This window comes from Lissotriton vulgaris, chromosome 6, assembly GCF_964263255.1.
Source record: "Lissotriton vulgaris chromosome 6, aLisVul1.2, whole genome shotgun sequence".
NCBI lineage: Eukaryota > Metazoa > Chordata > Amphibia > Caudata > Salamandridae > Lissotriton > Lissotriton vulgaris.
In genome coordinates this window covers 1,282,124,055-1,282,141,776 of record NC_141694.1, presented here as the reverse complement: position 1 = coordinate 1,282,141,776, position 17,722 = coordinate 1,282,124,055, and the positions used below count along the sequence as shown (strand labels likewise).

At 46.4% G+C, this 17,722-nt stretch overlaps 1 protein-coding gene across 1 annotated transcript in view; it reads right to left on the bottom strand.

Annotated features, from left to right (window-relative positions):
- MTFR2 (mitochondrial fission regulator 2) overlaps window positions 1-17,722 on the bottom strand; it is a 147,736-nt gene that overhangs the window by 96,235 nt on the left and 33,779 nt on the right. Inside the window, exon 3 of the mRNA XM_086927415.1 lies at window positions 1,484-1,588. Coding sequence (XP_086783541.1) covers window positions 1,484-1,588 — 105 coding nt within the window. The remainder of the gene's footprint in view (window positions 1-1,483; window positions 1,589-17,722) is intronic.

Sequence of the window (17,722 nt, the reverse complement as noted above, 5' to 3'; positions counted from 1 at the left end):
TCACCAGGGGATTCGGAGCAGCAAGGCTGGACTTTCCCTCCCTTCCCCCGCATATTGCACCCCGCCCCTCGCAAGCTGATTGGGGGGAGGGGGAGCGATGATATTGCAAGCGAGTGGGGGGTAGCGCAGCTTTCAGGCCCACTCAGCAATCACCAGTCTGGTCCCGCTGCTGTACCCGGACCCGCAGCACTGATGCTGGGTCGTTTGGTCTCTCTCCCCCTGAAAGTGCCCGCCGGAGCTCACACAAGCCTACAATCGCCCCGACTGCAGCTTTGCCCACGCCGCTGATGGAAGATGCGGCTGGCTCGGAGGCCAGCGCCGGAAGCGAACGATCAGCGTCTCCCCCGGGACACTCAAAACTGCTGCTAATGAGCCGCCCTTGGTGGCCTGTACCGGCCATCCCCTGCCCCTGTGTTTGCACGCCCCGCCAAGTCCCGCACGGCCCCCAAAGGAGGGGCATACACATTGGGGGGGAGCGATGATATTGCAAGCGAGTGAGGGGTAGCGCAGCTTTCAGGCCCACTCAGCAATCACCAGTCTGGTCCCGCTGCTGTACCCGGACCCGCAGCACTGATGCTGGGTCGTTTGGTCTCTCTCCCCCTGAAAGTGCCCGCCGGAGATCACACAAGCCTACAATCGCCGCGACTGCAGCTTTGCCCACGCCGCTGATGGAAGATGCGGCTGGCTCGGAGGCCAGCGCCGGAAGCGAACGATCAGCGTCTCCCCGGGACACTCAAAACTGCTGCTAATGAGCCGCCCTTGGTGGCCTGTACCGGCCATCCCCTGCCCCTGTGTTTGCACGCCCCGCCAAGTCCCGCACGGCCCCCAAAGGAGGGGCATACACATTGTAAGGGCGAAAGTGCCAGCCCTGAGCTCAGGCCCCCTCCCTCTCACGGCGACGGCGAAAGGGGGAGGCCAGCATCAGGAAACAAGCGGGAGGGGGCGGGAAAGGGGGAGGAGAGACGCAGAAGACGGCCGGAGCAGGAAGGCGGGTGCCGGCAATGCCGGAACAGATTCGGGGGCGTTCCCGGCTTTTGGCTGACGTCGCGTGACGTCGCCAAAAGCCAAAAAATCGCGGGAACGCCCCCGAATCTGGTCCGGCATTGACAGACAGGCCCGTCGTCCAATGGCTAGGCTCCATTTATGGAGCTAGCCAATAAATGACGGGGGCCGTTCCAAACTCCACTACAGTACTCATTAGGTTTTCGCCTGCGCGAAAAAGATGCGCAGAGCGCATCTTTTCGCCAGGCAAAACCTAAAAATGACTTCTTAAAATTCTTCGCTCTCTGCTTAGTGCAGTGATGTCGGCCCCATTTCCAACTGTTAACTAAGATCACTTAATTTGTGACAAAGCCTTCACAGTGACTTTCTTCGCATTCTAAAGGATTTGCAAAACCGTATGTCTGTAAAATAATGTGAGCTACCAAGTGCAATATAAAATCCCAGCCCTGCGAAAATTATTACATGCCTACAGTTATCTTACCTGAAAACGAGGTCGAGGGCACAGATGAAAAGGAAGAACTGTTCCAATCATTCGGACCACACTGCGAGTACGTCCATATTCTTTAAACTCCCACTCTGGTATGAACTGGAAATAGAAACAGACACATTTATTTTTGCAGATTAATATAGCACGAACTCGGCTCAAAGGCTTTGGACGGGTTTGCCCGAGTATCAGTTAAACTACACAAGTTCAGTTTAACTTTTTTTTTATAGGCATGGGATAGTAGGTGATTTGGCCAGAATCACAGGGTGCACTTATAAAAAGTATTTACAGGACTACATCCAAAATACAAAAATAAAAAAAGCTATAGGGCAATCTGATTCCAGTCCAGGAAACACCATTGTTTATCAGACTAAGGGGATAGCTGGTGACGTAGGCCACATCGCAGATCACTTAGTAAGTACATACAAAGTTTCAATACCACTCCCCTCCCGCCATGCCGTCCAGATTCCTGTGCCCAGTTAAGGCTCCATTTAAAACAAGCATTGGCAAATCTTGTCTTGTCATGGTTTTTGCTAAAACGTCACTGTTTGGGAAGCTGTGGGGTTCTCATTAAATCTAAAACAAAAATTTTAAAAACAGGCATTTGCAATGCAATAGGTCTCACATTTGCAAGAGTTTGAGCTATTGGTACTGTGGTAATGCATTTTGAAAACCTGCAAGTGGTGCGTAAACATGCAGTTTGTGCTTATAGTCCTTGCTTACAAGAAGCAAGGCTGGCAGTAAAAGAGGCGCAATTACTGCCAGCCTTGTTCCCCAGCAATGACGTAAGTACAAAGTGCATGTTCATGCACCGCTTGCAGGTTTCCGAAACACATAAATAAAAGGCATTGTCATTTTCAATGCCAATAGCGCAAACTCTCCAAATGCAAGAACTCTTGCATTGCAAATGCTTGTTTAATGCTTGCATAGCTTTACTGTGATGGGGTAATCCCTCGGCGTACAAGCAGAGAGGAGGCGCTGTTTAATATAGCCCTGTTTCCTCCCCTGATGGGTTAGGATATTTTAAAGCAGTAAACCGTCAGTCCTGTCCAGCAATGAAATTCAGCAACCTTTTGTCCCAAACACTGCTGTAAATCATTCTAAACTGTCTCTGGAGACCCTCATTATTATAGGATATACTCCTAAAAGTAGATAAATGAAACCCAGGCTGCCAGTCTGCTTAGCTCAAGATGGATAGTTCCAGGCAAAAATAGGAAGGGGTCTGGAGCTTTATTGACATTTACATCACAAATAGCAATGAAAGCAGAAGTTGCGGAGAGCTTTCCAAGCAACATGATAGGAATATGCTATGAACTGAAATACAACTCCTTAAAGCAATGTACCTGCTGTCAGTCTCCATGTGCTTGCAACATTACTGGGCATTTACTGTGACGGATGATTTAAAGCGGCACAAGTGTACCGTTCCGATGATAGTTTAAATTAAATTTGATGCTAGTAGTAACAGGTTGTGGACTGTTATTCTTAAAACTCCTTCCCTGCAGTGCGAATTTCGCCGCGGTGCGGGGATTGAATTAGGGGGCGTAACCCTTTGGGTGCTCATGACGCCCCCGGTCGTCCTACCTCACGCTGGGCGTGTGCGCAAGACTGCTAGGGGCCGTCCGAACTCCGCCCACGCTGGGTGTGTGCGCAGGACGGCCGGGGGCTGTCCGAACTCCGCCTACTAATTAATTCTCCAGCGCAGGCACGCAATTTGCGCAGCGCTGGGGAATCGGGGGCGTTCGGACGGCCTCGGCCATCCTGAGCACACGCCCAGCGTTCCGTCCTAAGGTTCGTGGCCAACCTTGATACCCTGGCAGGAAGGTGACTCTATTGTGATTGGCTGGTGGAATCAGACACCATTCATTTCAATGAAGAGCTGAAGGTGATTCCAATGAGCAGAGAGTGAGGATGACATGCATTCGCCTGACTTCCATATTGAAATTACATAGATGGCTACAATGTCTTTATTAGAGAAATTTGTTTGCAGCTATTTGTGATGAGGCAGTTTACTGTATCGCTGTGACATCTAAGGACAAACAATAAAAAAATGTCTGCCGAAAGTTAATTGGGTAATATGCTGAGCACAGCATTGCTCCGTGAAACGGCCTGAAAGCCTAAAATTATGCCAGGGCCGTTTCTAGGTGTTTTGCCGTCCTAGGCAAGAATTGAAAAATGCCGCCCCCTCCCTTTTACCACGATCACTCTCTCCCCCTGCCATCCAGGCTAGAGAGGCACACCCTCTACTGCTGAACTCTTCCATGTTACTCTCAACTACTATCAGGAAACAGGATCACAACAGTCAGTCCTGCAAACGACCTCAATGAAAGGCCCAGGCCAGACCTTTATGGTAGAAATACACTCACAGAACTATGTACATGGATGCTCAATAGAGCCTTGTGTTTAAATACTACAGAGGCATCAAGTGCACCTCGTTTTCAAAACCAGAAACAACAAAAATAGTACTTTGCATTGCTCACTCACCCAGTACCTGCCCTCAGGACCCATCAGTGAACACACACATCGGGGCTTACTTGGTCAGTACCTGTCTACAGTACCCCACAGTGAACACAGTCTTCCGTGCTCAATCGGCCAGTACCTGTCCTCAGTAACCCTCGATGAAAACAGTTGTCAAAGCTCACTGTCAGTACCTCTCTTCAGTACCCCTCAGTTAACACAGTCGTCAATGCTCCCTCGGTAGGTACCTGCCCTTAGTACCCCTTAGTGAACACAGTCTTCAGGGTCACTTGGTCAGTACCTGCCCTCTGTACCCCTAACTCAACACAGTCTCAATTGGTCTGTATCAGTCCTGAGAGACCCTTGGTGAGTACCAATTCTCAGTGCCAATCCTTATTACTCCTCCCTATTGTACCAGTCCTCATGCGCCTCTCCTCCCGCGGGTCTTTCTCTTTACCTCTTGCGTCTCCTTCTGAACGTTGTTCCTCTGCATACCTCCCCTCTCTCTCCCTTTGGTCCTCTTCTGCACCTCTCTGTTACATCCTTATCTATTCTTATGTTATGTTCCTTTAATTTTTCTTAGAATGTTAGCAATGCTGACATGTTAGAATGTACAGTTAAGCTGTGTGAGTCTAGGAAGAACTGTTACTGGAGCAGAACCTTCGGGGTTTTACTACTAATAAACTTATGAAAGAACTTCTTCATTTGTGTGTTTCCACTTTGTAAAAGTGGCGACGAGGGAGAACCCACCTGAATTGACCCCCAAGGTATTTTAAAAAAAAGTTGAAGCTTTAAAAAAAAATATATATATATAATTGATAAGAAAAACGGCTCAACGAAAGCATCTTGCTGAAAGAAAAGGAACTTAATCAATTTCCATGAACTTTTGAACCTGTTTTCATCAATCTGCTGCGAATACCTGCCAACAATGTGAACCTGATCTTTTCAATGGCTGTGAGTAATCGTGACTCTGCATTACTTTCTCTATTAAGTTTTCAAGTGAACTTAAATGCTGTTATACTTTAAAAGTCGATGTTGCTGGAGGAATTTGACTGGCATTCTGTGCAAGTAAATTGTTGGAGCCAGAAGAGGAAAAGAAATCTTCAAGCAGTTTAAAAATAATACAGGTAGTGGAAGAAGCTTGTGTTACGTCAATTTTTGTGAAAATTAAAGGAACATAACATAAGAATAGATAAGGATGTAACACTCTCCTCTCTGAACTGCCCAGTCTTATCACCTCCTCTCCTCTCCTGGGTCCTCTCTCCTCATTAAACTCTGCAGTGAATTGTTGCAGGACGAGCAGTGGGATACTCATACTGTTAATTAATTTAACTCGGGAGGTTGTACTCTACCCGTAACCCCTCTCTTTCCCTTTATGGCTTTAGAGAGGTCATCCTCTCTGTGTAGCTACAGTGTTGTTGCCGCATGTTTATACACACACACACACCTTCGACTGTGTGCATGGCATGTCCTGTTCGTTGTAACGAGCACAATTCCCAACGTTCTGCTGTTTTTTGTTAGCTCATAATAGTAGACATAGTCCCCCCTGATCGGGTTTTTGATTTTTGCTGATGTTTGTGTTATACACGCACTTCTCTGTCCCCGGCTGCTTACGTGAGTTTTTCTGTCTGTGATGTACCCACAGTTGCCCTTGTTCTGTTGTGTTTTTTAGTTCTGTGTGTTTGTGTTACGTACACAATTTCTTCTGCCCGGTTTTATTTATTTGCTGATGTGTGTTTAATGCATGCTGTTTTGTTGGGTCTTTTGTGCTTCCTATTATCTGGTGTCTGTGGTACACACACAGTTCCCCAGTCCGCTTGTGTGTACGCCCGCAGTTCTCTGTGCCAGAGTGTGTTTTTGGTAGTCCGTGAGTTGGGTTTTGTACAGAGAATCCCTGCGCTGTCTAGTTTTTGGTAAACCCTGTTTTCTTCCCCATATAACCTGTTTTTGCAGCGTTATTTGTGATAGGTACACTTGTCCTGGTGGGTTTCGTAGGTAATTCAAAATCATGTGCATTTTTTGCGAACGTGTGTTGTTCTCATGCGCTCTTAAATGTGTTTGTCATCTCCACGGGCACCTTTAACTGATCGACACATTACTTTTCTTTGGATACCAATGCAGTTATTTTCAAATGCCTTCAGTCGCTTTATGTGCCAAACCGTGTGATTTCAGTCTCCTGACCGCGCACGCTGGGTTTTGCTTTCGGTTATTCCCAGGGCCGTTTCTACCATTAGACAAGACTAGGCGGCCGCTTAGCTTTACTTTCGTAGGTTCAAATTAAGAAAAAAAATCCCCCCTTTTGCCGCCCTAGGCGGCCGCCTAGTCTTGCCTAATGGTAGAAACGGCCCTGAATTATGCTAATAACCTACACAATACGAGAAGTCACAAGATGTAGCGTGGCAAAAATCACCTTTATTGTCAGGGGCTTTGAGCCAATTCTTCCATTGCCGCTCTTCTGACCACCCTGCAAGTGGGATAGTTTCCAGACTGTGTGGTAAAGGGAGGCATTTTAGTTAATGGGCAAGGGGGTGTCACTATGTCAGGATCATCATTCTGAAGCTTCAAAATGACCAGGTTTGTTTTGTTGAAGTAGTCCCCAAATGAACGAATGAACTTGTACAGCATAAGGAAACTGTACTCTGAAGGTGCTCTCGATTAAAAAAAGGAAGTGATGTATCGGGAGCACCAGCCAGTGCGGAACCTCCAAAGAAGGCAGACAGCAGGAGTGATCAAATTCTATGTCAGGACAGGAGGCTCCGATTATGCTTTCTCATTTCTTTAATGAAATGCTCAGCAGCCAATCAAAAACAAAACTACAAATCCCATGAACACTTGGGAATGACCCTAGAGGAAACACTATATAAGGTCCAAATACTAGTCCTTCTTCCTCTTTCTTTGCTGCTCCGCAGCCAGTTAAGTCTCTTTACCTTTCTTGCATTACATTTGCTGGTATTGTTGTTATTGACTTGTTGTGTACACTGGCCTTATATTTCGCTGCTTGTGTTATTCTGTGCGCAGCGCTTGTGTACCCTTTCTCGGCTTCGGTGCCGTTCTTTTGTGCGTCCGTTGCGGCGTGTCTTCCTGGGAGCGTGTGTTCACCTCCCTGCGCCTGGCCGCTTTCTTGTGCCCGGTTGCTTGGTGGAGTGGGAGCAGGGGTCGTCGGCTTCTTGGGAGAGCACGAGCGCTCTCGAACCGGTGTTTCAGAGGCAGCAGCGTCGCGCATGCGCACTGCTTGTTTCCGGTTTCAGGCTGTTCGCCTCACGCCGGTCGAGTGAAGGAACGCTTCTCACCAGCGCTCACGCCCACAGCCCTGAACTTTCGACCCCGTCGACGCCGGAGCACGGGAAAGTGCTGTGGTAGTTATTTCTGTGCATAGGCTCTGCCTAGAGTGAGTTTGACAGGCTTATCTCCCTCCACATTCGAATTTTGTTACATTGAGTTTGGTCCTTACCTTTCTCTGTAAGCCTGCTTGGGGTTGTCACTCCCCCTTATTTGTATCCTTGATACTCCATAATTAGTCAGTCATCTTGTGGGCATTGAATTTCTGCACTCTGGTGCGATGGCTGATTACTATGACGCAGATGATGACTGCTTTTATGACGAAGAGGAGGATGACTCCATGGAATACAACCTAGAGGAGGAATTAGATAAAGGTGTTCAACTTTCGGTGAATAAGGCTCTGGTTAGGGCTATTAATACCCTCAAACGTCACTTGAATGAGTATGCTATTCAGCAGGGCTGGTTACCGCCTTCCCAGAAGTCTGCGAAGTCACCTCACAACCCTCATAAATCAGACTTTCAACGGTTGGCGAAGGTTTTGGCTTCAGAAAAGTCGAAAACTTCTGCGTCACAATACTTGGAGGATTCAGATCATGCTCAGGCCTCCTCAGGTCACGACACTTCCCCTCCTAAGAAGCGCCTTCGCAAGGAGCACTTTGTTGACGCTCCTGAGCGTCCCCCCCTTCTGAATTTCTAACCGGAGGACATTATTCATCCGAATTCGACTTCATGGTTGCCTGCTCCTGCAGTGGCGGCCTACCTGGAGGCGCATGTCCGCCAACCCTTTGAGGCACCAGTCCGAGCTAGGCTTCGCTCTGAGTGTCCGAGGCCGGACCTTGCGGACCATATTGCTGAGACTCCGGAGGTGGACCCTATGATGGTTACCTACCTTACAAAGTACTCTAAGGATCCGAAGAAGGGCCTGGACCGCTCCTGGCGGTCTTGCCAGGATAAATTAATGGACATGTTAGGTCCCCTATCCAAGATCCTAGACCTGGGTTTCAAGGCCAAGGAAGCCTTGGCGACTGTTAATCCGGATGAACTCATAGAGTGGGCCCAGAGGGCCGTATGCATGTTTGGAAATGTTAATTGTGCCATTTCAGCAGAACGACGTCGATCCATTCTCCTTAAACTGGATCCAAAATTGGCAGAATTAGCAACCTCTGAGGCCGGTCCAGAAGCGCAGGGCCTTCTGTTTGGGCAGCCCTTCTTAAAGGAGCTGACTAAGTTTGTGTCCGCCTTCAGCGGAATCGATAAAGCACAGGCGTCCTTGCGCCGGGCCATGCGTCCGGTTTTCACCAAGGCCGGACGACAACGGGGACGATCGTTCGGCCGTGGATCTCAACAACAGTCCCAGAGGGGTGCCTCGCAGCAACGTGGTGGTCAATACGACTCTGGCTACTCCACCCGCGCCAACTTCTATCCTTCCCGTAAAGGAAAAGGACAATACGGCAAGGGACGTTCTGGTGGCCACCAAGGCCAATATCAAGATTCCGGAGCTACAGGTGAGCCTAATTCAAGCATGCGATGTGATGTTGGGGGGCAGAGTGCAATATTTTCTGAACAATTGGCGTATGATCTCCAACGATGCTTGGGTGTTAGAAACCGTTCAAAGGTTCAAGATAGAGTTCTATCATCCAATACATCAAACCCGTCTGCCGACCCCTATGCTTTTTTCCAGTCACTCTCAGACTTGTCTGTCGGAGGAGATAGAGGTGCTCCTCAGCAAGGGGGCGATTGTTCCTACCCAACGCCATCCACAGGGCTTTGTCAATTCAGTCTTTCTGGTCGAGAAAAAAGGAGGCGGGTCTCGCCTGGTTCTCAACCTGAAGGACTTCAACAGCGGGGTGATCTACAGGCACTTCAAGATGGAGGGCATCCATCTTCTGCGGGATCTCCTACGGGAAGGGGATTGGATGGTCCGTCTGGACCTGAAAGATGCATATTTGTCTATCCCGATTTACAGGCCCCATCGCAGATTCCTACAGTTTCAATGGCTGAATCAGTGGTACGAGTATCAGGTTCTCCCATTCGGCCTTTCGTCAGCACCATGGTGCTTCACGAAATTGCTGAGGCCAGTTGTAGAGCATCTTCGTTCCAGGGGGGTCCGATTGATTATTTACCTGGACGACATTCTTTTTATGGCGGATTGCCCTCTCAAGCTTCTGCAACATCTGGAGTGGTCCATCACACTCTTGCAGTCTCTGGGTTTTCTAGTCAATGTTCCGAAATCGGTTTTGGTTCCCACTCAGTCTATCGATTTTCTGGGGTTTCAGATAGATTCATTGACTTGTCAGCTTCTCTTGCCCAATCAGAAACTCTGCTACATCCGGAGAGAGTTGACGTCTGTTATTTCCAAACAGACTGTGTCATTGAGGTCGTTGGCACGTGTGGTAGGTCTTCTAGCGTCCTCCATTCAGGCAATTTTTCCGGGTCCTCTACATTACCGGGCGATGCAACGCCTGAAGATTCAGCATCTCCGGAAAGGCCTCCGCTACTCAGATCAAATTCCTCTCTCAGAGGAGGTGCGGATGGAGATGCAGTGGTGGCTAGACCACATGGAGGCCTGGAACGGTCGAGCCCTGTTCGGGTCGTCTCCGGAGCTGGTGATCGAATCGGATGCCAGTCGATGGGGTTGGGGAGCCCGTTGCGGGTCAGTTTCGACAGGGGGTCGTTGGTCTCCCCAGGAGTTGTCTCTCCATATCAATTGTCTGGAACTCCTGGCGGGTTCCTTTGCGATTCGGTGTTTCTCCCCCCTACAGGCGAATTGTTGCATCCTTCTCAGGATGGACAATGTGTCGGCAGTCCGCTATATCAACAAACTAGGCGGGACACGGTCCAAGATATTAGCGGAGATTGCCAAGGATTTTTGGCATTTTTGCCTCCACCGGAAGATCACGGTTATTGCAGAGTATCTCCCGGGCCGCGACAATCAGGTTGCGGATTGGCACTCCCGACATCTTCGGGATTTCAGCGACTGGAGACTTCACCCTCGAGTCTTCCGCGCCATTCTTCGGCTTTGGGGCCAGTGTCACCTAGACCTTTTCGCCTCTCGCCTCAATACACAGCTTCCCCGGTTTTACAGCTAGAGACCGGACCCCTTAGCTCTGGCCACGGATGCTTTTCTCCAACAGTGGCCGTCGACTCTTTGTTATGCATTTCCCCCGTTCATGATGCTTCCCAGAGTCCTTGCTTACACCAAACGATTTAGAGCGGAGCGGATTCTGATTGCTCCCTTGTGGAAAGCTCAAGCGTGGTTCCCGGTTCTCTTGGAAATGTGCTGTGCACCTCCCCTCCTTCTTCCCCTGAAGCGGAATCTGTTGCAGGATCCTCTCGGAGATCCGCATCCCCTCATTCTCGCCGGCACTCTCCAGTTGCTGGCATGGCGAATCTCGGGGATCGTTGGTCGGTCCCAGGCATTTCTAGCGAAGCTGCCACCTTCATTAGTAACGCCTGGTCTCCCAATACCCACAAGCGGTATCGAGGAGCCTGGAAACGCTGGAGTGATTGGTGTGTTCAAAGGGAGGTTGATCCTGTTTCAGCGGATATCAGTCTAGTCATTAATTTTTTGACCTCTTTGGCCACTTCTGGTTTGGCTTATCGGACCGTTAATAGTTTTCGTTCTGCCATTTCGGCGGGCCATATCCACGTTGATGGTAAGCCTGTTGGTGAACACCATTTACTTTCCAAACTCCTGAAAGGTATTTGCCTCGCGAAACCTCCCACACCGAAATATGTGTCTTTGTGGGATGTTTCGATTGTTCTAAAATTTTTGGAGACTTGGCCTACTAATCTTTTGTTATCTCGCAAACAGTTGTCTGCAAAACTGACCATGTTGCTGTGTCTAGTTTCTTGCAAACGTGTTTCGGATATTCGTGCTTTAGATCTTGCGGGTCGCTGTTTCACCCCTGAGGGTGTTACTTTCACTCTCTCTAGGAGGACTAAAACCAACACCTCCTCCATAACGTATCCTTCTTTTCCGGATCATCCCAATCTTTGTGTTGTCCAGTGTTTGAAGGATTACGAGGTGAGTACCGCTTCTTTACGCGCTGACATGCAGGGTCAGTTGTTGATCGCCTTACAGAAGCCTTTCCGTCCTGTTGCACCGGCTACTTTAGCTCGCTGGGTGCGCTGGCTCATGTCCGAGGCGGCCATTGATGTTTCTGTGTTTGGTGCACATTCTGCTAGAGGGGCAATGGCCTCAAAAGCTTACTCCATGGGTGCTACTTTGTTTGACATCATGAAAGCTGCAGACTGGTCTTCAGACTCTGTTTTCAAACAATTTTACTATAAACCAATTGTTACTGTTGCATCTGTTGTGGTGGACGAGCTTTAAACAAGCATAATCGGAGCCTCCTGTCCTGACATAGAATTCAAAATTTGCAAACATTCGTGACAAGAATTTTCAATTCTATTAAGGACTAGGAGGCGAGGATTATCCCACCCTGATTATCACTATGTTGCATTTTATGTACTGTATAATCATTTGCATACTGTTGCAGTTATATATTTTGTCCTTGTTTTTTCCCCCCCTGCATTGCTTTAATTTCTCCATTATTGGGATATTACGGCTCTGTATCTTTTACAGGTTCAGACCAGAAATGATGTGGTTGCTGTGCCTCGAGAGTCTTCCCTGTCTCCTTGCGCCCGGATCCAGGATACCTCAATCTTCTGTTACAAGATCCTTTGGATTTCGGCGGCTTGCTTGGAACTTTTGCCGTTACTCTACATGGGATTGTTTTTTGATGTGGATCTGCTTACCCAAAGAAAGAGGAAGAAGGACTAGTATTTGGACCTTATATAGTGTTTCCTCTAGGGTCATTCCCAAGTGTTCATGGGATTTGTAGTTTTGTTTTTGATTGGCTGCTGAGCATTTCATTAAAGAAATGAGAAAGCATAATCCTCGCCTCCTAGTCCTTAATAGAATTGAAAATTCTTGTCACAAATGTTTGCAAATTTTGAATTATAAATAGCAGGTGGGACTGCACTCCGAACACTGATTACTACAGATCTTGCAGACAGCATATGCGCGGTGACCCTCGGCCTAAAAAAACAAGGGCTAAAGGAAAACATGTTTTTCTGGTCTCCAAAAAGTAGAGATTACCATGGTACACGCGGTACTGAAGGGAACTACGCTATGTGTGGTTCTGCTGCTTGTGAAAGGGCAGCATGTGGGAACTCATAGTGAAGTCAGACAAGGGCTGAAGAGGACTATCATTGCCCCTTGATGCAGGATGGAGTGAGTGAAAGAAAAATATAACTGACACAATCACAAAATAATGGATGAAGCCTGGCTGAAAACCTCTATGGATAACTATGTTAAACAGTAAAATCAAAAGGTCTTGGCCAACCCAGTCCCAAAAAGCCATCATCTTGCATTCATTGCTAGCTTCGCCTTAAAGGACCTAGCAAGAGAGAAGGGAAAAAAGGAAGGAATGAACGAAAAAAAGGAAGGAAAGCAGACAAAAAGGAAGGAAGAAGTTCAAAAGAAAAAAATACGGAAAAAATAAGGTAGGAAAAGAGGGAGTCAAAAATGGAAGCAAGGCACAAAGGAAGAAAGGAGAAAAAAAAGGAAAGAAGACACAAAGAAGGAAAAAGGGAAATAAGGAAAGAAAAAAAGGAAGAAATAAATAAAGAAGGGAAAAAAGAGAAAGAACAAGGGCAAAAAAGAGTAAAGGGGAGAAAGAGGTTAAAGGAAAAAGGAAAGAAAGAAGGGAAGAGGGCAAAAAAGGAAAGAAGGTAAATGAAAATAGAAGAGAGGATGCAAAAGAAAGCAGGTAGGAAGGAGGAAAGATACCAAGAAAGAAAGAAAAACAAAGTTGGAAGAAACAATGAAAGCAAATAAAAAAGAAAGAACAAATAAAAGAATGCAAAAAGAAAAGGTAAAGAAAGCAAAAAAGAGAATAGAGGAAAGAAAAAAGGAGAGGGAATAAGGAAAGAAAGAATGGAAAAGGCAAAAGAGAAAGAAAGAAGGATTAAAGAAGGGATAAAAAGGAACGAAGGAAAGAAAGAAAAAAAGAAAAGACAAAAAAGGAAGAAAAAAGGAGAGGCAAAAAAGAAAGCAAGGTAAGAATGAGAATGCATGAAAAGAGTAAAGAAGGCAAGAAAAAGAAGGATAATGAAGGCAAGAAGAAAGGAAGACGGAAAGAAAGAATAAAGGAAAGAAAGAAAGGAAGGAAGATGGAAAGAAGGAAGGAAAATGGTTCATAGTATAAAATATTGGATAATAGTACCCAAAGTACACCACATCTATCTATACTACTATTATAAAGGAAGAACTTTGAACCTTTGAGGCGGGTAAACTCGGGAACCACAGTGCCAATCCACACACCCGATACATCATTGTAATCGTCAGGGTGTGCAGATGGACATAGGCTATATAAACTTAATAAATATACGTTATTTAAAAAATATACCGAAAAAAAAGTAGTCCCTTAGAAGAAGCGCCGGCCGCGACGTGCGTGCCCGACCTGAAGAGCGCGGGGAGGAGCCGCGTCCAGGAGCGCGAGGAGGACCGGCGGACATGGCGCGGGGAAGAGCGGTGAGGAGCGGTGGGCAGGCGGTGAGGAGCGGCGGACAGGCGATGAGGAGCGGCGGACAGGCGGGGAGGAGCGCTGAGCGGCGGATGAGGTAGGTTATTTATTTATTTATTTAGGAGCGGTGAGCGGTGGAAAAATGAAGCAAAAATGAAAATCGTGAGCAAGATGAAGCAAACGGAGCATTACAAAAGTGAGCCAAACGGTGCATTACAGGAGGAAAAAGTTACGTGTGCAGGTTACAAAAGAGTACATCGTGAGCAAGAGGAAGCAAACGGAGCATTACAAAAGTGAGCCAAACGGTGCATTACAGGAGGAAAAAGTTACGCGTGCAGGTTACAAAAGCGTAGAAAGTAAACATAGAGGTATAGGAGGAAAAAGTGACGTTTGCCGGTAGCAAAAGGAAGCAAACAGAGCATTAAAAAAGTGAGCCAAACGGTGCATTACAGGAGGAAAAAGTTACGTGTGCAGGTTACAAAAGCGTACAAATTAAACATAGAGGTATACTACTGCAATATATGGAGGAAGGCTCCGAGGGACCCACGGACAACGTCGGGGCGGGCGGGGGCCCTGAAGCCTAATTGCTCCCGGACAACGTTGGGACGGGCTGCTAGTGTTTAAATAAAACTGTTATAAGTTTGCTGCAATTTAAATACTATAAAGTCTGGTTTTCTACCCGGGCAAAGATAATCAAAGAATCACTGGTGAAACCAAGTCCAGGAACACAATACAGTATGCTGTGAAACAGCAGCAGTCAACTTCAAAGAGAGTTTACAGCAGCGTTTGAATGAGTCAGGAACTGATGAACCAGGAATGTGCCCCGTGCTCACTTCAAATGTGTCCTATCATCACATCAAGCAACACTGGGACTAGAGGGAACTTCGTGTGTACAGATGTGCACTTTGTGAAAGAGCAAAATGCAGTCACTCAATTAACCAGATGCTTAATTAGGTTGACCTATTGCCCTATGCTGTTCGCTGCAGTGGGCAGAAGCAAAATGGGAATGACAGTGTAAGAGACTAATGGGCGAAGACAGATGCCTGAAACTCCCTTTAAGTAAGTATGTTGGCAAAATCAAAAGGTCTTGGCTAATGCCAGACCTAAAGTGCCACTCACACATGAAGGGAAACTGGCAGAAAGGCCATCTAGAGAAAGAGGGACAAGATATACCACAAATGTGGCTATGTCCAGTCAACCACCCTCCAATCTTGTGGGAGGGTTTCAAAGAATCTGTATGTGTCAGCGAAACCAACAACGTGCAGCTTTCTATACAAGCAATACTGCCACCTATAGGGGATGGTTAATATAAAGGGACCTCAGAACAATAACTGGAGATTAAATAGCAGGTTGAACATCCGATGCTGTCTAAAGGTCCATTTGCAACTGGAAATAAACACAGCGGACAGCTAAGCATCAAGTTGACAACAGAATACAGCCAAATAGGCACGTGAATTAAGAATACACACTGGTATATAGAAGCCCAAGTACTCCAAGCCAATAACATCTTTTTTTCAAGCCACTGAGGAAAGCCAGCTTCCCTAGCAATATCAACAGTGGGCCCCTGGAATAACCAATTACCCAAAGAGCTTAAAGTTGTATGGAACAGAGAGAGAATGGAGAAGATCAAAACACCAAGCCCAACTGGACATAAAAGCATAACATCGGTCCCTAAAGTCATTGAAACAAACGTTCTACCACCCCCCAAGTGACTAAGGAACCACTAGTAACTTGCCTAAGAGTTTCACCAAAGAGGATCTGTCCATGACCCTGAGCAAAGTGGAACTGCATAGCACAAAGAAGAAACAAAGCGTCTAAGAAGATGTAATGTCTATATACATATATTCACTGAAAAAAACAAAGGTTAAACTGATGGTATAATTAGGTTGAATTGAGATATAAAAAAAATACTGAAATTTGCCAGTTACAGTTTAGTAAACTAACTATAACTTGCGACTCGGTCATGCAGTGTTTAGGACCTTGCATTTTACATCACTCATGACATGTTAAATTACATCTTTTACCCTGTCTGCCAAACTTGCAGTTGCCCTCACACTATTTAGAGTCCAGTGAACTGTCAAGTTTCACCAACAGACTCTCCGCTTGCTCTATCGGTGGAAACCTTTGGCTGATACTCAGTTAACGTTGCTTATAACAACAACCGATAAGAGAGAAGGTATTATTGAGCCTGTGCCAGTACAGGCTCATTGTAATAATAATAACACAACGTCAAAAGGCTGGTAGGCTCTGGGCTGTGAAGGAGATCAACGCTGTCACCTTACATTCCTATAGAACTGATTTTTTTTTTTAGAGGAATGACGCTGTGTTCAACGGTCCAACTCTTATTTATGCAAGTCGGTTCACCAAACCAGTTCCTTCTCCTACTCCAATGCTTCCTGGTCCAGGTAACAAGTGGCACAACTCGGAGGCTTTCTAAATCCTTTTTTATTTGATCTTTTTCACCTTTTTAACAATTAAAGTGCATCATCCAGTTTTTACATAGCCATGGCCTGTGGGTTTCAGCCGAAGCCTGCCACAGAGTTGTGTATCAAGAGTGTCCATTTAAAGGGGCTAACCACTCCTACCGCCACCTAACTCATACAGATATTACTTTAGAGTACAAACCAATGACAATTCCTACTTTTTGTATATTTTTGTTGTTGTTTGTGTACTGCCTGCTTCTATGTTGTTGTCATTTTATCAGGGGTTGTGTTGTAGACAGTTGAAGTGCTTGAACACATCTACAAATCGGGAAAAGTACTCGGAGATCACCATATCAAGTCCTATTCTACTTTTCTTATTTTGGAAATTAGCATATCCCGTACAAGATTAAAAGCAGGCAAACCAGTGGGAAAAGGGGTGCAAGACAACATTAACTACCTGCTAAACTATCACTGAATCTTGGATGGCAAGAAAAAGTCTAAAATTCAATCCTAGAGGTTGCTTTCTACAAGCCATAATACACCTCAGACTAACTCCTGGTTATCTATGCCCACTACTAATGATACCTCAAACTGTGCTAGCTGAGCCAGTTAAGTTACTTGGATTCCTTCTTGACTCAAACCTTTCTACAGAAGTACACACCATCACAAAAAACAAGCATTGGAAATGGAATAGGTCTCACATTTGTTGGAGTTGGAGCTATTGACATTATAAATTCCTATTCGTTTTACCAATGCAATAGATGTGCCCTCCCCATCTTAATGAAATATAAAACGTGTGTTTTTTTTATGAAGTAAACCTACAATGGTGCAGTTGGTGAAAATGGCAGTTCCGACTCCACGTTAAAATAAGCAATGTTGTGAGTGTGCAGTACCACAGGCTGCCAATAAGTGTCCCTTGGGGCCTCTTTTGGCCACATATGGTACTGCACCCCGCAACATGACTAGGCAAAGGATATGGCGCAGCAGTGAGAGCTGCCGACTGGTGAGCTGAAGATCCTAGTTCGAGTCTGCAGTCAGGATAAACATCCTGTGATAAGGGGCTGATTGTTTGTTACTTTACAAACTCTTATTTATATAGTGCAACTGGCCATTGGTTCAAGGCAATTAAACAAACGAGCAAAACAGCAGTGGCCTATGAGGGGTGGTGAGGGCCTGGAGTAGTGTTGTGGGAGGGGCGAGAAAGAGGCTCAGGGGATAAAGGGACAGCAAGCAAATGATGCAACAGAAGTTTCTGTGCATAAGTAAACAGAACAATTAACGAGCACAGAGGCAGGCTAACTTAAAAAAAGTTCTCTCCAAAAATAAATAACCTACCCACTAAGAACAGATGTAAGATGGCCAGTCCTCATGGGAGGATACCAAATTCCAAAAGGAGGGACTACAAAGTGTATTCACCAATGAAAAGCTAGCATTTCTAAAGGACAGCAACAGGAACCAATGAAAAAGGTGGGCGTTTTTCAAGCCCATATCCTAGATACAGCATGTATCGAAGACACATCGCAAGCGCTGCCTAGGCGAGACCTAAC